This window comes from Schistocerca americana, chromosome 2 (genome assembly GCF_021461395.2).
Source record: "Schistocerca americana isolate TAMUIC-IGC-003095 chromosome 2, iqSchAmer2.1, whole genome shotgun sequence".
Classification (NCBI taxonomy): domain Eukaryota; kingdom Metazoa; phylum Arthropoda; class Insecta; order Orthoptera; family Acrididae; genus Schistocerca; species Schistocerca americana.
Window position 1 is genome coordinate 1,006,077,577 of NC_060120.1, and position 27,140 is coordinate 1,006,104,716.

Genomic DNA, 27,140 nt, shown 5'->3' on the forward strand with positions numbered 1-27,140 from the left:
TCAGCGATGAGAGTCGCTTCTGCCTTGGTGCCAATGATGGTCGTATGCGTGTTTGGCGCCGTGCAGGTGAGCGCCACAATCAGGACTGCATACGACCGAGGCACACAGGGCCAACACCCGGCATCATGGTGTGGGGAGCGATCTCCAACACTGGCCGTACACCACTGGTGATCGTCGAGGGGAGACTGAATAGTGCACGGTACATCCAAACCGTCATCGAACCCATCGTTCTACCATTCCTAGACCGGCAAGGGAACTTGCTGTTCCAACAGGACAATGCACGTCCGCATGTATCCCGTGCCACCCAACGTGCTCTAGAAAGTGTAAGTCAACTACCATGGCCAGCAAGATCTCCGGATCTGTCCCCCATTGAGCATGTTTGGGACTGGATGAAGCGTCGTCTCACGCGGTCTGCACGTCCAGCACGAACGCTGGTCCAACTGAGGCGCCAGGTGGAAATGGCATGGCAAGCCGTTCCACAGGACTACATTCAGCATCTCTACGATCGTCTCCATGGGAGAATAGCAGCCTGCATTGCTGCGAAAGGTGGATATACACTGTACTAGTGCCGACATTGTGCATGCTCTGTTGCCTGTGTCTATGTGCCTGTGGTTCTGTCAGTGTGATCATGTGATGTATCTGACCCCAGGAATGTGTCAATAAAGTTTCCCCTTCCTGGGACAATGAATTCACGGTGTTCTTATTTCAATTTCCAGGAGTGTAGAACGCGTGCAAGAACTCGGTCCTGATACTTGGATGATGTCGTCCAGGATACCGAGCAGCATACATATCACACGCCCTTTTGGCATTTTTCTCACAATAGCCATACATCAACACGATATCGGCCTTTTCCGCAGTTGGTAAACCATCCATTTTAAGACGGGTAACGTATCACGAAGCAAATACCGTCCGCACTGGAGGAATGTTACGTGATACCACGTACTTATACGTTTGTGACTATTTTAGCGCCATCTATCACAAAGCGAAATAGGTGGTCCAACTAAAACATTCGTATTTCTTTACGTACTACACGAATATTTAATAAAAATGGTTGTTGCTATTTAAAAAAAAACGCAGTTGATATCCATTTGACCTATGGCAGCGTCATCTAGCGGGCCAACCATAGCGCCATCTGGTTTCCCCCTTCTAGCTAGACGAGTTTCGTTCTTTGTAGTTTTTTCGTTTGATGCTTATTTCGTGAGATATTTGGCCCAGTCACTATCAATGGACCACCCTGTAGACCCACACCTGAAAGTCGTCTTCAGTTCCTGCAATCGGCGTTACGTCATCTGCATATAAAACTAAATATCTTCACCTTTTTCCGTTTACCAATCACTTAGCTAAGAATATATTAAAGACTATCGAAGGCACACACCGTCCTTGTCGCACCCCACCATTTGTCATCATTGGTCATGTGATTAGATATCCCATACCTATAACAATTTCAGTCTTTGTGTATAGGCTGTTAATAGCATTTATGAGGTAAGAAGCCGTTACATTCTATAGCCTTTCTATGTACACATTATCAAATGTCTTTTCAAAATCTATAAAACCTAATTCTCGTCTCTTTTCTATAAATTGTTGTGGTGTAAAAACGCTCCCAATAGTTGAGAGTCCTTTTCTAAGATCTGATGTTCGTCGGAGTTAGTTTTCCATGCTACTGCAGCGTGAGGTAGCCGCGCGGTCTAGGGAGCGCCTTGTCACGGTTCGCGCTGTTCCCCCCGTCGGAGGTTCGAGTTCTCCCTCAGGCATGGAATTGTGTGTTGTCCTTTGGTCCCATAGAACTTACCACAAAGCTCCAAATTTTCCATGCTATTTTTTAGTCCTGCATATTCTGGCATAAAATTTATCGACTCAATGAATATATATCTGTAGTCACCTTTGTCGCCCTTTTTAAAGACAAATATTATTTTCTCTTTTAGCCACTCTTTTCGTACCTTCTTATTTCTCCAACACTTATTAAAGGTGTTCAGAAGCCTAAGATGTGGCAATAACCCGCCATTATTTCTACAGTCCCATATTAATACCATCTAAACCGGCGGCTTGCCTACTCTTTGTAGCTTTTAGAGCTGACCTCAGCTGTCTCGTATCAACATCGCCCAGACCTTTTGTTATTTAGTTCAGGTGACGTCTGAATTACAGTATCGTCGAACGATATTTTTTTTCTAATGAGCTATCTGTTCTACATCTACGTCTACGTCTACATGGTTACTCTGCAATTCACACTTAAGTTGCTGGCAGAGAGTTCATCGAACCATTTTCATAGTACTTCTCTACCATTCCACTCTCGAATGGCGCGTGGGAAAAAGGAACACCTAAATCTTTCCGTTCGAGCTCTGATTTTTCTTATTTTATTATGATGATCTTTTCTCCCTACGTAGGTATGTGTCAACAACATATTTTCGCTTTCGGAAGAGAAAGTTGGTGACTGAAATTTCGCAAATAGATCCCGCTGCAAAGAAAACCGCCTTTGTTTCAGTGACTGCCACTAATCGCGTATCATATCAGTGACACTCTCACCCCTATTGCTCAACAACACGAAACGGGCTGCCCTTCTTTGCACTTTCTCGATGTCCTCCGTCAATTCTACCTGGCAAGGATCCCATACCGCTCAGCAATATTCCAGCAGAGGACGGACAAGTGTAATGTAGGCTGTCTCTTTTGTGGGTTTGTCGCATCTTCTAAGTGTTCTGCCAACAAAGTGCAGTCTTTGTTTCGCCTTCCTCACAGTATTATCTATGTGGTCTTTCCAATTTAAGTTGCTCTTAATTGTAATTCCTAGGTATTTAGTCGAATTGACAGCCCTTAGATTTGTGCGATTTATCGTATACCCAAAATTTCTCGGATTTCTTTTAGTATCCATGTGGATGACCTCGCACTTTTCTTTGTTTCCATCTCCCTGCTGTTATTGACACGTATACGATCCTATTTTTGTGTGACGCATGATTCCATCACTTTATAAAGGATAGTTTGTCTACCATGTAAATCACGATCTTTGATGCGACGCCATGATTCTGGGTGTGCCTCCAGAGCTGTGTGCTTCTCATTACTTCTTCCTTTTTATATTATAGTTTTCATATGTGGGATTATTTATGTACGTGTTGAAATCTTCTTGTTTTCCTTTAATAGCATTTTCCATCTCTTGCGACCAAATCTTTATGCCTCTACATTTCCTGCTCTTCTTTTCCTTGGCCAGAACCTCATTAGCTATGTTTTTCACCGCTGTTTTTACGTTTTTCCATTCTTCTGCCAAGTCTTCTACCGTTTCCAATTTTGCTAATATTTTTGTCATCTGACTTTAATACAGATATCGTATGCTGATATCTTCTAAGGATTACATATTACTACCTTGATCTTCCTTTTGATCTTTAATTGTTTGTTCAGTTTTGTCCATTTTACACAGGTGTCAGTTACGTACTCCAATAAGAAGTGTTCCTATCTAATATCCACTCCTCGATAAACTCTGGTATCTCTAACGTGTCTATATCTTTTTACCGACCAGGTAAATTTGTCCATGTATTTCTTTCTAAAGGAAAGTTGTTAATTTTTAAAAGACTGAGTGTAGCAAAATCTGAAAGTCTTTCAGCGGTTTTATTTCATACGTTTCCTCCGAATATGCTTTGTATTTTCGGAATTCGTATATATCCAATTCTAGTACTGAGATCTACCATGAGCAAAATGTCATCTTTATTGCATTTGTTTGATATCATTCGTAATTGTTTAACAAAGGCCTTGAACTCATAAATTTTTCCTTATACTGGGACAACAGGTGCTATTTTTCCTAGGATTACTGTTGGACCTTTACTTCCTGCTAGTACAATGCGTTCATTTACGTATTCATAGTCCAGTATTTTGTCACCTAATGGCAACATTTTTACTCGCTCTTAATTCCTGTTTTACTTCACTCTAGATTATAATATACGCATCCAAATTATTAGATTCTTCTTTGTTTCACTAATTACCGCAAAAATTATTTCCTTTCTTTTCTAATACTAATCTAATTCTACAATTGCCCTAAAGTTCCTGGTCGCAACTTCACAAGCTTCATTAAAGCATTTTTTCATTACTGATGCATGTTTTAGTAACCGTGACTATTCTGTTATAAATAAGAAACGAAAGCCGTCTGGATCACAGCTTTTTATTTAACAGTACCCGGTTTCAGTCTGCCTTGTGGATCATCTTCAAGTCTGCCGTCTCAAAGTGCAATTTGTCAACGTTGTGTAAAACTAACATTGACCACATCCTTGTTTTTATCTTAGCTTCACACAAAATTGACAAACTGCATTCTTCGGCCCCAGATATGAAGGCAGCGCAGAATGAATCGGACATCGGTATATAAAATGGTTAATGTGGCTCTGAGCACTATGGGACTCAACTGCTGTGGTCATCAGTCCCCTAGAACTTAGAACTACTTAAACCTAACCAACCTAAGGACATCACACACATCCATGCCCGAGACAGGATTCGAACCTGCGACCGTAGCAGTCGCACGGTTCCGGACTGCGCGCCTAGAACCGCGAGACCACCGCGGCCGGCCATCGGTATATAAAAACGTTTGATCCAGACTATGTTCGCGTATTTATTAAACGATTTTTTCCTGTTCCTAGTTCTTGCCTATGTCGTGTCCCGGTAATCCGTCCTGTTTCTAAGGCTATACTGAGTATTGCAAGTACGTTTATTGAGTCCCTGAATGGGGAACTGACCCATAGCTGGTAAGACTGGTGACGGGACTGCCATCTCTGAGCTTGAACAGCAAAAATTGGTAACTCACCTACGTGAGGAAGGTACAGGATTTCCTAGGTACGCGATGTTATCACCAACTCTCGGTCGTTAGAGCTTCATCTGCTAGGCAGGATATACCCTGGCAGGTGAGGTTGACAGTTGGATGAGAGAGGCTGTATGTTTGCGTCATCAGCCCCTTAGTAGCCTGACCAGTATGTTTCAAGAGAATATCTCGCTTCGCGTTTCAGACTGTGTGAACTATTCATAAACTAAGCCACGTTAGATATTCATCCTTTATACTGCCAGAGTTTGATTTTAGACGTTTCCTTTGTTCCCATCCCTCGGTTGGTCGCCAACATCATGAATTTTATACATCTGTCAGACTTAAAAAAAAGTATTCAGTGATTCAGCATTTCAATCGATTGTTTACAAGTAATGTCAACGGTCTTGCCGCAGTGGTAACACCGGTTCCAATCATATCACCGAATTTACGCAGTGTTAGGCTTTGTTAGCACTTGGATCGGTGAGCGTTATGGTATGCCAGCGCTGATGGCAAGCAGGGTGCACTAAGCCATTGTGAGGCCAATTGAGGAGTAACTTGACTGAGAAGTTTCAGCGCCGGTCACGAAAACACAACGGCCAGGAGAGCGGTGTGCTAAGCACATGGCCTTCCACATCCGCATCCAGTGACGCTCATCGACCGAGAATGACACGGCTGTCCATCGGCATCGCTGGGCCTCCCGAGGCCCGTTCGGAGGGAGTTTTAAAAAGAATACATCATTATCTTTTTTCTTTATAGCTTGTTCAGTTCCCTCCACATGGTGAGGATTGGAGGGGTAGGGAATATGGATAGTAACAGTTCCTCTTAACAGTGGTGGTATGTACTGTTAAGATGACTTCAGTAATAAAATTAAAATTTAAAGACTATAGTGTAGATGGGGTTACGACGTAGCTCATGCTGCTGCTTCTAGCAGGTATTTGAAGATTAATTTCCAGTAAGTATTGTTAGGGTCGGAAGGGAGGATAACTAGATGAGGGGCTATATGAATGGATCTCTCGGACGGAGAGAGAGAGAGAGAGAGAGAATGAGGGAGAAATTGCGTGAGAGATACAGGAAGGAGGGGAGGAGAGGGAAGATGATGGGTTACGACAGGGCTGGAATATAAGGGGCGCTGGAACAGGAAGAGTCAAGGGTAGGATGAGCAGGAAGAATGTTGGAATGTTGATTTACGAACAGGAAATGGGACTTCAGCTAAAGCTTATAAAATTGGTAAATGTCAGTACAGAATTTTGGACTGGGAAGAAGGAGGCTATTGCTCTCCTTGGGATATGATATATATGGTGCAGAGGCGACAGGAGAGAGCAACCTGTTAGTATAGCGCCAGCTGTAGAAAAGACTATGGTCATAAATATTAGAGTTTGCGGGACATAAATGATTTGTGGAAATGTCTAAGCAGAGAGGGAAACATGTTAGCTGTCAGAGGTCGAATTAACAGAAAAATACAGAAGTGTAGGTGGAATGCATTGTGTTAATGGATTTATAGAATTTCTGGACTGGGGATATTCATGCACTACTGCAGAAAATAGCTTGAACTGGATGACGTATTCGTAGATGTGCTGTTTGGTGGAAAGCTGTAGCGCTATGTAGTATTTTCAGTAACGTTGGTCTGTTTTTTGGTAAATATGGGCTCCATTTTTCAAAATCAAGGCCACAATGTAGGAAATGGGTTTACGATAGTTGCTTATGATATTGCAGCGGAAGGACCATATTCCCTACGTCCTATATATGTTAGCTTTCTTTGTTACTGCATCTGTACAGCCAAGCCTGGATAAAAAAGTCCGTCACAGGTGTGAGAGTTTAGGATTTTTGGAATAAATATCTCATTTAGACAGAAGGATTTAAAGATGCCTGGACAAATGAAGACCAACACACAAAGTAACCTGTCAGTATGATCCTGTGGTTGATCTGGATTCTTGAACTTTCTGTTTGTTAACATGATCTAGATTGTGAGAAGGGAAAAGGTGTACTGTGACTGTCTCAACACCTTGCAAATAGAGGACAATGTATGTCAACCCCAGTGAATATGAATCAACAGCCTGTTCCTGTGAGGAAAATATGATTGATGTTAAACATTACATCAAGGCTATTGAAACCAGTAGTTTCTATTTAGGTCAATAAGAGGAAGGTTTTCCTATTGAATTGGTGAACTTGGGAAAGTCGTTTACAGTTAACAAAAGTAACTTGATCCATATCGTAAAATGTTAAATTATTCTTAGGTGAATTTGAATCGTTTTATGGCACCCAGCTGTTGATACAGAACAACGCTAGTTTATCTAGATGTTAACATTAATTTCCAGAAAGAGTCAGACAACAGAAACCTTCGTCTACATGTACATGGATACTCCACAAACCACATTTAAGTGCCTGGCAGAGCGTTCATCGAACCATTTGTGAGCATTTTCAGCCTACTTTTTCGCGACATGAAGACAAATTACAGAACCATGAAGCAGCAATAAAAGAACTGCAGGCCATTGTACACGAAAATCACGACACCTTGCAGGATAAAACTGACTCAGTTACATCTACCGATACAGCCGTGCAACTTGTAAAATATCAGGAAAACTTAAAAGACACAGTAGATACGATTACGACATAAATGGACACTCTAAAATTGGCTCAGAAAAACGACGGAAGAAATCAGCACGTTATCGGAAAAAGCAGCCGAACTTTCGGATCAGTTAACAAATTTATCTACGAAGATAGATCATCATTTGAATGACACAAGACCGATAGTTTTTTACTGACTCAGAGGAGTAAGCCCGCATCTCGTGGTCGTGCGGTAGCGTTCTCGCTTCCCACGCCCGGGTTCCCGGGTTCGATTCCCGGCGGGGTCAGGGATTTTCTCTGCCTCGTGATGGCTGGGTGTTGTGTGCTGTCCTTAGGTTAGTTAGGTTTAATTAGTTCTAAGTTCTAGGCGACTAATGATCTCAGCAGTTGAGTCGCATAGTGCTCAGAGGCTCAGAGGAGTAAGAGGAAATTCGGAAATTTAAACAGTCAGAAACAAATTAATACGCAACATAGAAAAGAAAAACGTGAAGGACAAGATCAGTTGGCACAGATGATAGAAGAATTACATGTTTCAGAGGATACTCGCGCTCCGACGCGGGTAGAGGGATTTAGAAATACGGAAAAGTCACACAGTAATAATACATGGTATTTCCGAGATCTTGAAAGGATTCGGCAGGGTGCACCGAGCGTTGAGATGGAACCACCGACATGACGTAGCGATGACCTATCTGCGACTCGGCTACATGATGACTTTGACTATAAGATCTTCATCAAAACGCGTAAATTTAAAACATTCAAGAATTCTGCCAATGGCATACATCCACGTGCTTCGCTTCATCAATTTTCTTATTGTTTCCCTCCTAATTGGTAGTCAGAGCATAGACTAGAATTTATGTGTGGCTATTTAGAAAATGAACCAGCTGTACGAATGTGATCGATTATTCGCGACAGTCACAATGAAGGAAATTCTGCATATTGGTCTCAGGCTACACAATATCCAGTAAAACACACTATTATAATGATGAAGCATTTCAAACAGTCTGAATTTTCCTGACCAGTAAATTATTTTGAAGATATGTTACACAAGAATCAGTATTTGTCAAACCCGTACAGCCCCTCGGAACTTATCCGCATTTGCTTAATTAAATTGCCTGAACGCTTAAGACAAATTATTTAGGTTGGACGTTGTAAAGATGACATCGAAGCTTTTCAGGGTCTTTTACAAGAACTAGAAATCGACACAGACAATCGCATGATACGAAAACAGGAAAATAACAACAATTACAGGTCACATCCATCACAATTTCGTGACGACAGAAACAATAACCGTTACAAAGATAAACGTGACGAAAACAGACACAACCCGTATGACAACTATTGGCAGAATAACAATAATCACAGAGAAAGATCACATTTCCATGGCAATGACTATGACAGCGACAACCGTAGAAATAGACAATAGGGGAACCAGAATAATTATTATCAACGGAGATGAAATGACTTCAGACGCAACAGCCCACCTCGCAATTACGATTCGGGGAGAAACCCTCCAACAGTTAATCTACAAGGAAGAAATTACAGAAATTACCGACAAGACGACAGACGCTATATTCATAACAACAGACCTGAATTTAATCAGAATTGGCGTGATTCAAATAGGGCAGGGCCCTATCGACAAGCTGAAATTGTAGAAATTAGGCTTCCAAATCCCAGTAACGAGGCGCGGCAACAAAGACATAATAGACAATCACTCGCATCACAGGCAGCCACAAAACGTACTTATGAAACTGACGACGTAGCTGCAATGACTGTCAATTATGTGAAAACGGTAGACATTAGGGACATTTTACTCCAGGAACATGACCTGAAACAGAACAATACTGCCTATCCTGTAATTCATATCACAACAAATGACGGCAGTACCTGACACTGGCAGTGCTGTTTCGGTAATTAGTGAAACAGCTTTCAGTAAATGCAACAAATCGAACGATTGTCCCACACTTACTTTACGTAAAATTAAATTACATGGAGTAATTTTTAGAAAAAGTGTAGATGTACGTCAACGAACTAACGTAGAATTCTTTTGTCAAAGCCACAGATTTATTATGAATTTTCTTATTTTTCCATTATTGCCGACGGAAATCATATTAGATGTAGATTTTTTGAATCAGTATAAAGCAATTTTAAATTTTCACGATACTGGAACAAGTTTACAGAAACAAGGTACGTCGATAGCTATGAAATTTGAGGATTGGCTTTCAAACCATGACGAGAAAATAAATCGGATTTACCTCCTGTCAGATCACAGTTTGGAACATTCGACGGAATTTGACACTAATATTCACTTTGTGTGTACTAACAGGGATGATATTGATGACGTATTGATACTAACTTTTTAATTCAGAAAAATTCAAACATTCGAGAACTGTAACGACACTGATAGACAGGACGTTTTTGACATTTTACGAGCACATTCCACAGTTTTTACTCACAAAACAGGAACAATTAAAGGATTTCAGTACAAATATCGTGTTCTTGAGCATACAAAATTTTGCGTCGGATCAAACGTAGTCCGGCAAATTATAGAGACAGAGTTATAATGCAAATACAGTCAATGCTTGACGAGGGCATTATTGAACCAGCGGTATGCTCATACAATAATCCATTACATACCGTTGAGAAGAAAAACGGATCGATCAGGCTTGTCTTAGATTTCAGACAAATAAATACCATAATCATTCCTGAAACAGATGGGCCGCAAACGTTGGATGAACTTCTTCAAAATTTCAATGGCGTGAAAATGTTGCCTTCTATTGATCTCAGATCCAGCTTTTATCAAAGTGTACTTCACCCAGAATGTAGAAAATATACGGTTTTTCTATGTTTTGGCCATTGTTATCAATTTCGGAAACTTCCTTTTGTTTTGAACATTTCTTCCGCAGCATTCATTCGTGGGCTAAATTCCATGTTACCTGAGTTCTTACAATGACACAATATCGTACGTGGACGGATATTTTAACAGCAGAAGCCTCTTGGGAACAACATAATTGTATCCTCAACTATTTGTTTCATATTTTTGCAGAATCTATAATTGCAGTTAACTTGGAGAAACCTATGTTCGCTAGGGCAAAGGTGAAGCTTTTGAGTAACATTATTTCTTGTAAGGGCATTCAGCTGGATTCTGAAAAGGTGGAAACAAGCAGAGCTATTCCTGTTCCATCCACAAAAAAGACAAGTTGGCAGTTTTCTAGGTCTCGTGAATTTCTACCATCGTTACCGGAATATGCAAATTCTAGTAACTCCAAAACTTAGTTCTCTCGCTGGGAAAAATACTATTTCGAACTGGGATAAACAGGCACAGTTAGAGTTTGATTATTAGATAAAAGCGCTACTTAATGCGCCAATCTTAGCTCACCAAGATCTGTCACAGTATTTTTGTCTTAAAACAAATTCATCTAAGGTTGGTCTTGGTGCCCACTTATTTCAAGAAGCTATAGAAAATGAGACAACTCTTCATAGAATCTGAGAAAAATTATTCCGTCACTGAATTGGTAGCTTTGGCTGTCGTTTGGGCATTTGACACATATCGTTTCTTTCTTTCTGGCAAATAAATAAAAGTTTGTAATGACCATCGAGCATGGTCGTTTCTTATGTCTTCAAAATTAAATCATGTTGAAACGTTGGGTATTGTTTCTGCAAGAATTCCGCTTCACAGTAGTCTACATTCCTGGCACCGAAAACTTTGTTGTGGACACGCTTTTACGTGCCTTGAGCAAAGCAACACAGCAGCTAACCTTGAGAAAAATGTCAGTGTTCTTTATGTTCAAAAAGTTGCGGCTTCAGCCGTTTTTAAGCTCACCGCTCTCCCGCAAGTGCTCGCATAGATGTAGAAAAGAGAGGCCATTGAGCTCGCGATTGCGATTTCTTTGCTGAGCACGTCACAAACACGACATACACTATTACTTGTAGACATATGATTGCACTCTGGAGTTGGAACTTTGTGCTACTTGCTGAAATGCTAATCAGTTGATGAGAAATATTTTTATGTTAGCCACCTGATTATTACAAGGGTCCCTCTACGAGAGTTGAGAGAAATTCTACTGACTTATGAAATACCACTTGGCTATTGAATGATTTTTATGTTTTACCTTGTAAATATTTGCTTATTTTATTTGGTATCTGGTTTCTAACTAATTTGCACCATTGGTTTATAAAATAAAATTCATTACTTATGCTAATGTGAACACATTCTGTCAACAGATCCATTAAATAATAATTTTATGACCCACATTCTTCAAAAAAGAGAACTTGAAAAGGAAAGAACAATGAGAAGGAGAAGCAACCAGTAACAGGAATTGCATACATAATTTTCTTTTCAAGAACTTGGTAATTTATCCGATATAATAAGATATTGTGGTGCACCACTTTAGTGGTAAGATGTGACATAGAATCATGGCATTTCACGTGGGAGATAGTATAGACCTTTTTCCTTGTGCCAGTATGTTGCATAGTTTTGATGATCACAGATGCACACATGCTATTGTAAGCTGACATATACAGGGTGATTCAAAAAGAATACCACAACTTTAGGAATTTAAAACTCTGCAACGACAAAAGGCAGAGATAAGCACTATCTGTCGGCGAATTAAGGGAGCTATAAAGTTTCATTTAGTTGTACATTTGTTCGCTTGAGGAGCTGTTGACTAGGCGTCAGCGTCAGTTGATGCTAAGATGGCGACCGCTCAACAGAAAGCTTTTTGTGTTATTGAGTACGGCAGAAGCGAATCGACGACAGTTGTTCAGCGTGCAATTCGAACGAAGTCTGGTGTTAAACCTCCTGATAGGTGGTGTATTAAAAGTTGGTATAAACAATTTACAGAGAATGGCTGTTTGTGCAAAGGGAAAAGTTCTGGACGGCCGAGAACGAGTGATGAAAAAGTAGCACGCAGCCAGCAAGCATTTGTTCGCAGCCCAGGAAAATCGACTCGCAGAGCTAGCAGAGAGCTGCAAATTCCACAATCAACTGTATGGAGAGTCCTACGAAAAAGGCAGCCCGTGACAGAGCACTTCATCACTGGCCTCCAAGAAGCCCTGATCTTACCCCCTGCGATTTTTTCTTATGGGGGTATGTTAAGGATATGATGTTTTGGCCACCTCTCCCAGCCACCATTGATGATTTGAAACGAGAAATAACAGCAGCTATCCAAACTGTTACGCCTGATATGCTACAGAGAGTGTGGAATGAGTTGGAGTATCGGGTTGATATTGCTCGAGTGTCTGGAGGGAGCCATATTGAACATCTCTGAACTTGTTTTTGAGTGAAAAAAAGCCTTTTTAAATACTCTTTGTAATGATGTATAACAGAAGTTTATATTATGTTTCTCTCATTAAATACACATTTTTAAAGTTGTAGTATTCTTTTTGAATCACCCTGTATATTTCCCTTATCTGCATTGTTGTCTTTACTGTAATATTTTTCTGCTTGTGCTTTGTCATGTTTAGGCATAAGTTATTGCGTCTGTTGGTGCTATTTGTCAGGCAATGTCCTACCGAATTTTACTTTGTATTACCGTGCTAAGCCAGTTTCATCACTTATTTATTTTTCTTGTTTGCTGCATATTGCCTTATATTAATCGTAATGTTGCATTTGCTTTGCTAATTTAGATATGCTACAGTTTACTTTGCCAATTTGCATTTTTTGTCGATGTTGTTTGTGTTAATTTTTTGTGCTACTGCATTGCCTCAGTCTCTAGTTTGTGTATCTGAGTTCAGTAGATTTAAGTTAACTTAACAGGGGGTATGCTATATAAGAAAACGAGTTGTGATGAGTTGAGAAGAAATGCATTGAGAAGCAATAAGGAAAAGGTCTGGCCAATTGGTTTTTGAAAGAGGAAACAGATATATGCAGGGTATAGTGACAATGGGTTTAGGTAGGATCTTCCGGGAAACGAATGATGAAATAAGAGAAATATGGAAGCATAGACACTGGTTGAAAGTGTAAATACAGATAACATGCTTAGATAGGATGCTTTTTGTGGAAACAAAAGTATAAATACAGATAACATGCTTAGATAGGTTTCTTTTTGTGGAAACAAATGTCAAATTAAGAGAGGTCTGCAAGAATTAAATGAAATTTTGGTTGCAAATAAAGTGGTTTTGGTTGAAAGTAAAGGGGATATGTGCATGAAAGATATTCTTGAAACGAGAAAAATGAAACATAGGTATAAAATGCACACCACAAGTACTGTAGTATCAAATGTTACACTTACACGTACACATTGACGCATTTAAACTAGATCCTGTCCTTTTTCTCTTATGTTATTCCGCTATGCTTTTGTATACCCTTGTGTCTCTGTGTTCTTCCCATATCTTTGTGTTTACCTGATACGATAAAATTGCTAGAATTTTTTTCCTTCTAATACTAGGCTGCATTCACTATGATGAGGAATAATATTATCCTCAAACCTATTCTCTGTCTTTGTATCATGTTCTTTACCTTAGGAAGACGTTCAGACAGTATTTATTCTGTTATGCTTCTACTGATATTCTCATTTTTCATTTATTTACTTATGTCATAATTCCTGTAATACTCGCATATATGCTCATTTCTACTCTTTTTGTAAAACCTGTATTGCTACGAATATTATTTGAATTATCATGTTCTTTTCTACAATGATGTTTTCTTTACATTTGAAATTGTATTCTTATGCTGTAAAATTTTAATTGTATAGACACCAGTTCTTCAAGTTAGGTAAATAGTAGGGACAATTTTTATTCACACGTTTGTCTGTTGGTCATACTACATGTATCAAATCTCAGACACTACAATACTGAGTTAGTGCTTGCATGTGTGTTGATAACTGAGTAAGGGACTGGTTAACAGCATTGCTAGTTGTAAGGATATTGCAAAAAAGATTAGTGAGTGCACAAGTGGTGGCTCAGGGACTTGTAATGTCATCAGTACTGACTGCACAATGGTGATTCATGGACTTGCTATATTATCCTCAAGAATCTCCAATTCTGAATGAGCTCCCACACAGTCACAACAGATGGCTGCTGGCCTTCTTTCCAAGGACTACTGTGGGTCTGCACCTTTGGTGACCCATTACTATCATAAAAATGGTTCAAATGGCTCTGAGCACTATGGGACTCAACTGCTGAGGTCATTAGTTCCCTAGAACTTAGAACTAGTTAAACATAACTAACCTAAGGACATCACAAACATCCATGCCCGAGGCAGGATTCGAACCTGCGACCGTAGCGGTCTTGTGGTTCCAGATGGCAGCACCTTTAACCGCACGGCCCCTTCGGCCGGCCCTTCTATCATAATCTCTACAAGGACTACAGTGGGTCTGCTCTGTGGTGACCTATCAGTACTACCAATATTCTTCAAGATTTCGATTGATACTGTAGTGGATCTGTTCTGTTGTGGCCCCTTACCAATCTTACGATACCAATTGAAATATTCAGGTCAAGAGTCAGCACAGTTTCTGTGGAGACGACAACACTACTTCTTCAAGACTGCATAGTTGTCCACTACTTAGTTGTGCGTTTTCATATACTGCTCAGCCGTTGTGACTTCTCTTATGATGAATTATTAGGACTGTCTTTAGGGACTGTGCGAAGAATTTTTACTTTATTGACCAACAGCATATTACCTAACCTTTGCATGCACGTGCTCTATCTGATATTGTTAATATAAAAATTTCAACAAGTTCGTCTTGGCCACTGCCCAAGACTTTTTGTACAAATTTTTGAAGGGAGTAGGTGGGATATGTGAGTAGCCTGTTTGTATGTTGGCAGCGCTATGGACTGTATTAATATCGCTGAAAGTACTCTGCGCCCTCGGCAGGAGATTCTGTGGTTGGACAGACTAGCAGTTGGCGAATGGATAGAGAAGTGTATGGACAGATTTTTTCTTAGTAGAGACTCTGTGTTGTTTGGACATGCATTGGAAAGTGAGACACAAGGAAATATAAGATCAGGATGGATATTGTTGGTAATATTTGGGTTGTGGAATTATTGACAAATATATAAATTTTAGAACTGGATGTCACATGAATAAGGTGAAATTTTCTAAATACATTGTTTGCTTTCCAACAAAATCTTTCTTTTGCTAATCATTTGCTCCTAACAGTTAGAGTCTCTAGTAGTTTCAATCTTTTTATTTAGCTGGCTGTAATTGCTGCTTGCTGTAATTGCTGTAGTTCGAGTTACGAAAATTTTCTGTGAGATAAGTGGGGTTCATAATTGAAATGAGCTTTGGCAGTTAACGGAGTAGGAGGTAGATTCATATTTCTTTAATTTCATATTTTTTTGGAATTTGTTAGGATTTCTTGCAATTCAGGGGCATTCTTTTTTGTTAAATATTGGAAGTCATGTTATTACTGTATAGTAGTCAGGTTGCGTTGGGTTTGTATATTGTGGGTAATACTTGAATAGGTTAAATTTGAGTTGTCTTTGTCAGGGAAAATTCTGTAGGTCAGTGTTTAAATGATAAAAATAACTAAAGACCTAGTTTCAAACTATTGGTGTCAGCTGCATCGGGACTTAATGCAGAGTCAGCGGCGAAGAGAGAAAATGTGTGTCTGACTGGGATTAGAACCCAAGATCTCCTGCTTAGGAAGCACTTACGTCAATCAGCAGTTACGTTAATCACAGCGTCACATAGGAACAGTGTTTACTCCACTTGGACCGACTATCTCAGAATCACCTCGGCCGACTCACACTCTCACGTAGCACCACCTATCGGCATACTTTGTCCATGTCCTCAATGCTCGCTACTTTGAGATTCCCGTAACAGGTTGAACGTATTCGTGCGTCCGGACTGAAGGTGGTGGATTCATTGCCCATCGAGGAGAAGACTAGCTGTGGTAAGATTTGTGTACGAACGAGTATTACTAGCTCTTGTAAATTAAAAGTAGCCTCTGTCATAAATAAATAAATAAATAATTTTTCAGATATTACTTTATTTACCCTCAGCATCTTACTACTATCATAAACTAACTCTGCATCAGTTCAAATACTTTGAAGGGTACTGATGTATTTTGTTTCAGCTTCTGTTAGTATGTTCAACTCGTGGAACTCTGAGATGCTTTCAGTCTTTTTGGCATGTTAGGGAAAATGGGACGTACTAAAATAGAACAACAGTTGCTTAAAATGTGTTTATTGCGAGAGCCGGTTACAGGTTTGCGTTGACGAATTCCAGGTGGGCCGAGACGCTGGTGAAGACGGAGGGCGCGCCCCAGATGGCGCAGGGGTTGACTCCCCAGGACACCAGCCCGATGAGCACGCCGTCCTGCACCAGCGGGCCTCCAGAGTCGCCCTGCAGGCACAGACACGCGTCGCTGCAGAGAAGGGTGCGCTTAAATCAAGGCTTTCAGCATTAGTACGAGTCCGACGTCGGACCACTTGCACATCTGAATGCCCCACAAAACTGGATGTTACACTATTGGACCAGCTGTCGTCCTAAAGTTTTAAACATGACTGCGTGGTCAGCGACCGTTTCCAAAGTAAAATTAAAGCAATAGCAGCCCTCGGTGGCAAAAGTTAAATCTTTTGACCTGGTTTCGGCACTACTATGAGCGCATTCATTAGAAGTAAAACATTCAACTGGCAAGTCACGTACAAAATATGAATCAAGCGATCCACTCCAAAAATTTTGTGAATAAAGCTTTATCGCTTGATATTTATTTCATACGTCACATGTCAGTTTGAATGCTTTACTTCTGATGAAGGCACTCATAATAGTGCCGAAACCAGGTCAAAAGATTTAATTTTTGCGACCGATGGCTGTTATTGTTTTAATTTTATCTTCGTCCCTTTCACGGTCTGTCATGTGCTGATAAGCTGACTGGCGCAAGCACACAGTGATCATTCAGTAACTGCTGCTGTTCACTCCTCTTACATGAGTACACCCGCCCAGGCCAGTCAACAGCACTAAACAACGAAAAAACACAAATCCACTCTATATAAATGTCAAATCAAAACAACTTCAACGGTGTTTTATTTTACTTGTGCAACCAGTTTCAGCCTTAGATTACGCCATCTTCAGGCCGCCTTACCGACGTGCAGGACGAATCACACTTATTGTACGAGATAGTGGCCAGCTATCAGTTACTGGTATCCGCCATTTCTTCTTACGACAGCGATCCCTTCGATCACCACTTGCCGAAAAGAAAGAGTCCTGGTGGGGTTCTTCCTACACGTCGATCAGGGGGCCTGAAGATGGCCTCATTTAACGCTGAAACTGGGTGCACAAATAAAACAAAACTGAAAATTTAGATGGTTGAAGGTGTTTTGATACGTGGAACAGCGGAGGTCCACCAACCATCTTGTATAAAGATGGAGTTACAGGGACACTCTGGTCGCCGTTCTACCTGTTACAGGCAACTGCAAATCTAATCATTTACATACCCACCGATGGTGTGTACATCTGTGAAATTACGTTAATTGGACGAGGTCCTGTGAGTGCTCCATTTTTTTTTTTTTTTTTTTTTTGGCAGGCTGTGCAGTTAAATAATTATAAATTGTGATCAGAGATGAAATCAGTAATCTAGCACTGACCACAATCCCGTAATCTCTTTCCCACTTCCATACAGAAGCCTAAATGCGTAAAACAAGCTTTGGGCTTTTCACTGAATTCCTTCTTGTTAAAGTCAGGCAAAGTATCACTAAGTCAGCTGAAGCAATGGTGAAGGGAATTCTGTCTGGCTGTTTGTAATAAAAGAAAAGACTGAGGCAAGGTGCATACAGTGTAACCAAAATAGCTTCGTTCGCACTACCAAGATGGCATTGTATTCGAGAAGAATGCGGCAGTGGTGGGGGTTCTGTTGCATGCTACCAATGCACTGTCAGAAAGATGCAGTTCAGTAGCTGGAGCCACTCACAAGCAGCACTTCTAAGCGACTCCTATTGAGGGCGAACGATCGTATAACAGTTTATGCTACGGTATTTACCTACAGTACTGAATAAAATATCAGTGCTTAACCAACTGAGACAGCCGTTCTAATGAACAAAGCACATATGTGGGTGGACTCACCCAGCACTGACAACGAGATTGCATTTCCGCGCAGGTGAGAAGTTATTTTCCGCAAGGTGTGCTCGCATTGTTGTCAGTTCTAATAGAGGAGAAATCAGCTGGTAAACAGATTGCCGTTGTTTTTGACGTTTTACAGAACACCTTCTGTTGATATACGACACATGAGCGAGATAGAATCGTCATTCGTCCTTGTATAGTAGTTCTTCTCATCTCTAAGGCTGGAAAAAGAAGTTGTATATCTGACTCTTGAGCGTAATTGATTACAGCTTCTTCCTCACCACCAGTTGCCATCGCTCTGAAGAATGATTTTGTGCATAGTATACGAGACGAATGCCTGTGGTGGGAAGCCAGATTTTCAGCCTGAATGTGTATTAGCTTTCCTGAGACCTTAATTCCTTAATAGGAGCACCGATAGCAAGTGACCAACGAAACTTCGCAGTTTCATTTATGAGCGGTCCATTTTTAAAGAGACTTTCCTAGAAAATCTTCAAGCGAGTGAATATTCGACGAAATCTGCTATGATTAATATGGTTTGATTAAGATGTCTGCAGTCTAGACGTTGACAGTTGTTTGAATTCTAAGACGTATCGTACTCAGCTGCCGCTGAGTTGAAGCTGTTGATCTACTCTGATGTCAGAGACATTATAAATATTACACAATGTGACTACTCATTCTTGCATCTACGAATGTCATGGTGATCATCATCTACTATCCAAATGTCGTGGTCCATCTGCCATTCTTTTCACCGACTAACATTCCTCTATCCATGTTGTAAGTTAAGTCTAAGCTCAGCAGTATCTTTGGTTGTCTACTTCTGTTACGTACTACGTTGTTTTCTTTCCCTTCGTTCCTGTATTTTTGATCTGTCGTACATCGTTTCTAGAGTTTTTGGCGTCGCTTCCATCTATGAAATTGAGGCACAAATTTCATCAGAGTATTCACGCAACGCCGACCTTATTGAACAGCACCTCCACTAGTTTAACACTACCTGGTGTTCGAAGGTATGACTGTCGCATTGCCATGTTATCCTACTCCTAGTCCATTGAGGCCACTCTACAGTATTTTCTACCGGCTTTTATCCTTGTTTTCGTTTACTCCAGCCGCCTAGATGGAAACATATTTTCTTACTTTATTCTTGTATCCATTGTCACCATTCAACTCATACTTACAGAAAACCACTAAAACTATGTTAAACATGTCAGAAGTGGACAACATTGCTGTTCATTCCTAAGATGAATATGGAACTGTGGTGTCACCGCCAGACACCACACTTGCTAGGTGGTAGCCTTTAAATCGGCCGCGGTCCGTTAGTATACGTCGGACCCGCGTGTCGCCACTGTCAGTGATTGCAGACCGAGCGCCGCCACACGGCAGGTCTAGAGAGACTTCCTAGCACTCGCCCCAGTTGTACAGCCGACTTTGCTAGCGATGGTTCACTGACAAATTACGCTCTTATTTGCCGAGACGATAGTTAGCATAGCCTTCAGCTACGTCATTTGCTACGACCTAGCAAGGAGCCATTATCATTTGCTATTTATCTTGTGATGCATGTACCGTCAGACCGATGTTCACCAATTATGGATTAAAGTTAATTTTTCCAACAGCTGCGTACTTTATTTGCTAGACTCAAATCCTTTAACTGTTCCAGACCTCACGCCAGCCTAAGTGAGCTTAAACGCGTGCCTTTCGGCTTCACCTCCTAGTGGCTTGGCTGTCTTGCCAAGTCACAACAGGAACTATTACATAAAATTTGTTAAACTCTTTTCTGATGATACTTAAATTGACTAAGGAAAGAAAGAATATATGGAAATAAGTGAAAGGGTCGCGAGCAAAGAAGGATGGTCCTAGAAACTCAGGTACTGCGAAACTATGAAGTAATGGACGGATGATTGGGACAACGATTGGTACACCGAGATATTTTAAGGCACAAACAGTTTCATCCTTGAAGACGAACTTGGTGTTGGACCGATCGGAAAAAATATACTGTTTCATACGTGTTGCTCAACTGAATTAATGAAATTATATATTGAAATATTATCTTAAAGAATCATGAGATGAATAATAGGGCTCCAAATTCGGTAGACCTGCATCGGGTATAATTGGCCCTACGAAGCAATAAATCATTTCAGAGGTTTGGAGGTATGCTGGAGATGGTCGCACATCTCCATAGAGACTAGAGTAGATCTAGTAATCGACGCGATACCAAAAGCAGTGCGCACGGATTACCTTACTTCTTTCCTGGCTTGAGAAACTGTTACTTCTTCCTCACACAGTTCCTCACTTATCCTCATAAAGTTAAATACCCTCCGCCTATCTGGTCTTTTCATTCTTCATTTTCTGTGGCATTACACATACCAAACACCTATATACGGATGGAGGCTTATAGTGCCCTTCAGTTCCAAATGTACAACCTTACTCGCATCTAATAATCTCATATTTACTCAGATATCAGGAGACTGAATGATTAGATCCCCATAAACTCCGTCTAATCCGTTCCTTTCAGTTGCGTTTAGTTTGTCGGATGCCTGCGTCAACGAGCAGAAAACTAGTCTCACGGGGAACCACACTGAAATTGCGTACTGTTGTCGTTAGATATCACGTTTCTAAATCAATAAATAGGACTCATTGCCAAATCTGTACCAAGGTGGGAGACATAGTTACGTTGCAAGTGGAGGTTCCGTCGTAGACAGGGCCCGTGCAAATCATGGTGTCGGTGAGAGGGTTGGAGCCCATCTGCAGCTCGTCGACGAGTTTGCTGCACGTTTTGTGATCGATGATCGTAACATCGAGCGTTTGCAGGACGTTCGGTGTCGTGGCGAATCTCGTGCGACCCCAGCCAGACACCACAGCAGCTGAACCACCTGCGGAAACAGGGAGTGTCTGTTAAAATTTGTTGAGTGAGCACTGTTTCAGGTTTACTGACTAACTTTCAAGTTACGAAGACATTACATTCAAAGCTCCGACTTTAAGCTACTTCCACGTAGAAACTATGCCCCTACAACATAGAATCCAAGTGGCTAGTCAGAAATTCAGTGTCGCATCAGCGTGTAACTTACCGACGGGAGTGAATCCAGCGCCGACCAGAGGAATAATTCGAACGTAAGAGTTCAGCGTGAAGGCGGACTTCAGCTTGAAGACGGCTATGTCGTGAGGTGCCACAACGCCGCCGCTGTGGGAAATGAAATTTGCTGATCAGCGTTCAACATTCTTTACAATGCTGCAGAGACGTTTTTGCATCAACATTTAAAGTGTCATTATAAGCAAAGTCGGTGCAACGTGAACAGATACTTTATATTGTTCTACACTGCCGTTCGGTTTCGGCATTTCCAGTATTGCCAAGCGCACCTTTCATATTCTGAGGCTACTGTATCTATGTTGTTCAAGTTGTTAGGTAACCTGTGAGGCAGTCGTTGAGCATTGAAGTGTTTACAACCCGAAGTTTTTCATTCAAGAACTTGTGCATTTTTGTAATGAATATGAAGTATAAGATTATTGTAGACAACAAGTAAAATAAGACAAATGCGATTAGGCAAAGAATATTAATTATAAAAATAGATGAAAAGCTTGTAGTAAGGCGTTTTCGAGGAAATAGCATTCCGATTAAGAATGGCTCTAGTGGTTGAAGTTACCAATCGCATGTGACGTTTAATGGCTCTGAGCACTATGGGACTTGACTTGTGAGGTCATCAGTCCCCTAGAATTTAGAACTACTTAAACCTAACTAACCTAAGGACATCACACACATCCATGCCCAAGGCAGGATTCGAACCTGCGACCGTAGCGGTCGCGCGGTTCCAGACTGTAGCGCCTAGAACCGCTCGGCCACCCCGGCCGGCGACGTTTAATATTCGGCAGTTGTTATATATGACATTTAGCGATTCTGTTGGTCTTCCTGCGGAGCAGTCCAGAATGTCACTACTCACAGAGAAGGAGGTAAAAATGGTTCAAATGGTTCTGAGCACTATGGGACTTAACATCTGAGGTCATCAGTCCCCTAGAACTTAGAACTACTTAAACCTAACTAACCTAAGGACATCACACACATCCATGCCCGAGGCAGCATTCGAACCTGCGACCGTAGCAGTCGCGCGGTTCCGGACTGAGCGCCTGAACCGCTAGACAACTGCGGCCGGCCGAGAAGGAGGTAATTTGACAACACTCACGAGTGGGTGTACGGAGTGGAGGCTGTGAATTACTGAGTATAAACGTTGCAGGCAGTGTTACCTATATGAAAAGCGCCATATTTCAGCCGCCAAGAGCTACTTAGAAATAACTCTTTACACAAAAGGGGTTTCGACAGTATCGATTTTCAGGTCATAATCGTGTAACTAAAGCTATAAATAACAGCTTACGTGGTGAAATGAGAACTGTGGCATCAGATGAAATGAAAAACATCCTGAGCCAACTGGTAATCGTTGTCTACATATCGCAATCGAGTTCCACCTTTTCGTGTGGAGAGAATCTACACACTTGTTCGTCATCCGAGGCGTAAAACGTTTATGATTTTATTTCATAACGATGTTCTAATTCATTTGTATTTGACAATGATGCAAGTATCGAACTCGATCGATAATGCATATTTGCATTAAAATATTTACTCCACCTGAACATACTTTGCAAAAATGATACTGTCGTTTTTGGACACTGAAGGACGTTGGTGTTTTTGAAACTTGACTCCTGGTACATGTTACTCGCGCTTGCATTTATTTCTGTACCTCGTTAACATCAGTACTATATACTGCATTTCTGATGACTGAAACATAAAGCGAGAGACAAATTCCGTAACATCGATCGTCCTATGAAATTATCTCCTGTAATGAAAAAGCTGCCAACAGCATGTTGCAGCCATAACTTTATTGAAGTCGTTACACAACAAATGGTTTTAGAAAGATTTTCTTGTGGTAAAATTTTATGGGACCAAACTGCTGAGCTCATCGGTCCCTAGGCCTACACACTATTTAATCTAACTTAAACTAATTTACGCAATGGACAATACACACTCCCATGCCCAAGGGAGGGCTCGAACCTCCAACGAGGGGAGCCGCTCGGACCGTGACAACGCTCCTCAAACCACAGGGCTACCTCGCGTGGCTAGAAAGATTGAGCACGTCAAATTTTATAATGCAGTCAGCATCGATGCCGTTCGAAATAAACCTTAAAGTGTAACGACTCGTTCACGTCATTATATTTGTGAACGAATCACCAGAACATTGTTGCAAAATGTTACAGTTTTAAGTTTTGGAAATCGTTTCAGAAATTTTTACGTCTTATTGAGGTAATGCACAGGAAATTCAAATCAGGATTTTTGGAAAGGAATTAAAAAATCACTCCTTCAGTTGCGAAACCACAACGCTCAGCAGTACCCAGTTGCAGTCTTCCAGAAACGATACGTCAGAAATTGTCTTAAAGCTAGAGAAGGCAGTCTGCCTTCTAGGTGTTTCACAATTAACAATACATGCTGCTATGAATATAGAGGAGAGAATGAGCTCAGACCCATGCGCCCGACACGAGCTCATGGCCTGAGAAATATATAAAGTACTCATGGTAGCGTTGTCTCAGACGTGACGAAGGACACCCATTTCATATTATAAACTGCAGTGCGTCCGTGGGGCACGCAGCCCACCCTGTAAGTGCCGAATGTACCAGCTTCAAGCAGGAAAACGGTACATTTCGTCATGGTCCCTATGCAAGAAGCTTTATCTAATTAGCCCCTCTGTAACCCCTACTAGACAGTAATAGGATTTGTTGGACACACGATGTAGTTATGAAAGACCAAATTCAATGTTCTATTACTCTAATTTGTCTTTGATCAGAGTTCCGATCGCCAACAATGTAATTTGACATAAGGAATTAAGAATATCTGGTCAGATATTTACGTAAACAAATTTCTTGTTTAACTTGTATAGTTTTGTAGAAAATCCACATGGTCTGACGAGGATGTGAACGCCGCAAATACCGAATAAAACTCCAACGCCATTTACGATGAATCTTAATGTCAATTTTCTTAATGGAAAACAGCAGTAAACAAAAAATTATGATGTAATCCACAAGAGTGTCCACAATGTTCGTGTTTAACGATAGGGAAACCATTATAGTGAGTAAACACCGGTAAAATGTTACTGGAGATAGAAAGTGCGGTACTCACCCGGGATACCTCTTGTCGGCGATCTGCTGTGATACGTAGATCTCCTGTTCAGTCCCCTCATTTTTGCTGAAGTCATGCTCACCAGCCACTGCCTTTAAAAGAAAATAAGTCGTTCTATTACTAACTCCCAATTTTTGGCACTGGTATAGTTTTTTTCTGACTGGCATATGTTGCTATTGATCAGACAAAAAGAAAATTAAATGATTCTATAAGGAAAATTTAGAGGACAAAACCGACATGAATTCTCATTAGACTAAAATGTGTAAAGCAATATTTAGCTCTCACATTTCACGTTTTAGGTGGGTGTACTTGTTCTCGGCCAGTTTCTCTCGGCCAGTTTCTTTCCGCCAGTTTCCGTTGAAATAATGGCGAATTTGTTGTGGTACATAGTGGAATATCCTCGGCTCAACACCTACTGTTTCACAAAGTTTCGGTGGATGGCTGCGCTATAAGTAGCCTTCAAAATAACGTCTGTAACGGAGAGCTGTAATTGAATTTTTGGAAAACAATATACTGGTAGCCAAGTTTGCAGGAATTCTTTTTATTCCAAGATTACCGGTTTCAGCGAAACTAAAGCCACCATCATCGGGTCTTAGGACACATACAGGTCACAACATCAAGGCAAACAATGGTGATATTAATAGTTGCCTATAACACGCAGACTTTACAAAATGGTCGTAAGTAGCACACAGGCGTCCAAGAGAGATGACATTATAAACGTTAAGTATCTCTATCACATAGCTTGCGCTTGTATGTAATGGAGATACTTAACGTTTATAACGTCATCTCTCTTGGACGCCTGTGTGCTACTTACGACCATTTTGTATGGTCTGCGTGTTATAGGCAACTATTAATATCACCATTGTTTGCATGTTGTGACCTGTATGTGTCCTAAGACCCGATAATGGCGGCTTTAGTTTCGCCGAAACCGGTAATCATGGAATAAAAAGAATTCCTGCGAACTTGGCTACCAGTTTATTGTCTTACAAGCATCTAGATCGCTCCCACATGAGCACAATGTGCTCCCTACAATAAGGTATTTGAATTTCTTTTGGCGGGAAAGCAGAGCATCGCAGATACTCACAGCAGCCTGCATAATGTCTACGGAGACGTTCTACTGAAGAAAAGCTCCGTGAGTCGTTCGAATAGGCGTCTGTCGCCATCGCAACGTGGTCCAGCAATCCTGTCCGATCTCCTGCATGGCTGTTACTCCTGCAATGTCGGCACGTGCGGATACTCTCATCCGGGGTGACCGACGGATCACAGTCAAACATGTCGCTGCACAGCTGGACGTCTCTGGTAGTACTGCTGACACGCTCCTCCACCAGATGGGGTACTCGAAGGTGTGTGCCCGCAGGGTTCGTTGCCGCCTAACAGAAACCGTTAAAATCAATGAAGAATCATCTGTGTAGATTTGATTGTGCGCTACGAGGCTGATCGAAACAATTTTTTGTCGAGCTTCGTCACAGGCGATGAATCATTGGTTCACCACTTCGAACCGTAACCAAATGAGCAATTCTTGAAGTGGCGCCACACCAGGTCTCCACTGAAGAAAATGTAAAAAGCTGCATCTTCAATCGGCAAAGCAAGCCTACGGCCTTAGTAGACTGTAAACAGGTTATTCAGTTTGGCGTCCTCGCCCTCGATGCAGCGATCACCTCTTGAAATCTATTGTGCTTCCCTCACAAAATTGAGGAGAGGACTTCAGTGTGTTCGTCACCATAAAAATGCCAGCGAATTTTTACTTCTTCATGACAACAAGAGTCCGCGGACTCGAAAGGACTTCAAAAGCTCGATTAGACTGTTCTTTCTCATCCATTCTATAGCCTGGATCTTGCACCTTCCGGCTTCCATCTGCGTGGCCTAATGAAGGATGCACTCCGCGAGTAGCAATACGTGGATGATAGGGAGGTCATTAATGCACCAAGACGCTGGGTCCTACATCGAGCAGTAGAGTGGTATTATGCTGGCGTACTGGCAGTTGCAGTAAAATGGCGTAAGGCCGTGGCATTGAATGGAGATTCTGTTAAAAAACTGGGTTTTGGAGCCAAGAAGAATGGTGAACAATATGGTGTGTTGCAAATAATGAATAAAATCAACCTCCTGTCAGAAAACATTTGTCCCATTTGCTATTGAACGCCACTCGTAAATTAGAAACTTCCCTTCCAAAGGGATTACAGTAATTAAATAAACGTAATTAAATAAACACAAATTACGCAGAATCTCGCAGAAGAAGCCACTACTCTGTTATCTAAAGAATGATCCAGGTTCCTTCCCTCTGCCATAATGCGTGCTAACGGGTTCACTCTTCCTTGAATAGCAGTAATGTGTTGTTTTGTTGTTTTACCAGTATAATAAAGTACTCTGGGTGATGTATGTTAAGTACAACAGGTTTATGCACCTCTCGTTGGAATGAAAAATAATGGGAGGAAATATATCTTAACATCTGTGTAACAAATAATACGAAGTACTAGCTGAAAATGGATCGTTTCGCTTGGTCCTGTTTCTCCACTTGTTCTCTCAATTGGACAAAAATTAGGAACTATTTCAGTAAATACAGTACTGTTTCTCTTATTCTTTGCTTTTTCTGGTGTCATTCTTTATAGCGCGTTTCTTCTGAAAAGTAATGTATCCGAATTTTTTATGTGAAAACTCTTAAGGCT

The 27,140-nt window shown here is 41.1% G+C and overlaps 1 protein-coding gene across 1 annotated transcript in view; it reads right to left on the reverse strand.

Moving 5' to 3' along the window:
• LOC124594611 (trypsin-1-like) overlaps window positions 1–27,140 on the reverse strand; it is a 108,136-nt gene that overhangs the window by 72,140 nt on the left and 8,856 nt on the right. The window contains exons 4-7 of the mRNA XM_047132984.1: window positions 24,478–24,569; window positions 21,389–21,501; window positions 20,994–21,193; window positions 16,485–16,616 (exon numbers count right to left, since the gene is read on the reverse strand). Coding sequence (XP_046988940.1) covers window positions 16,485–16,616; window positions 20,994–21,193; window positions 21,389–21,501; window positions 24,478–24,569 — 537 coding nt within the window. The remainder of the gene's footprint in view (window positions 1–16,484; window positions 16,617–20,993; window positions 21,194–21,388; window positions 21,502–24,477; window positions 24,570–27,140) is intronic.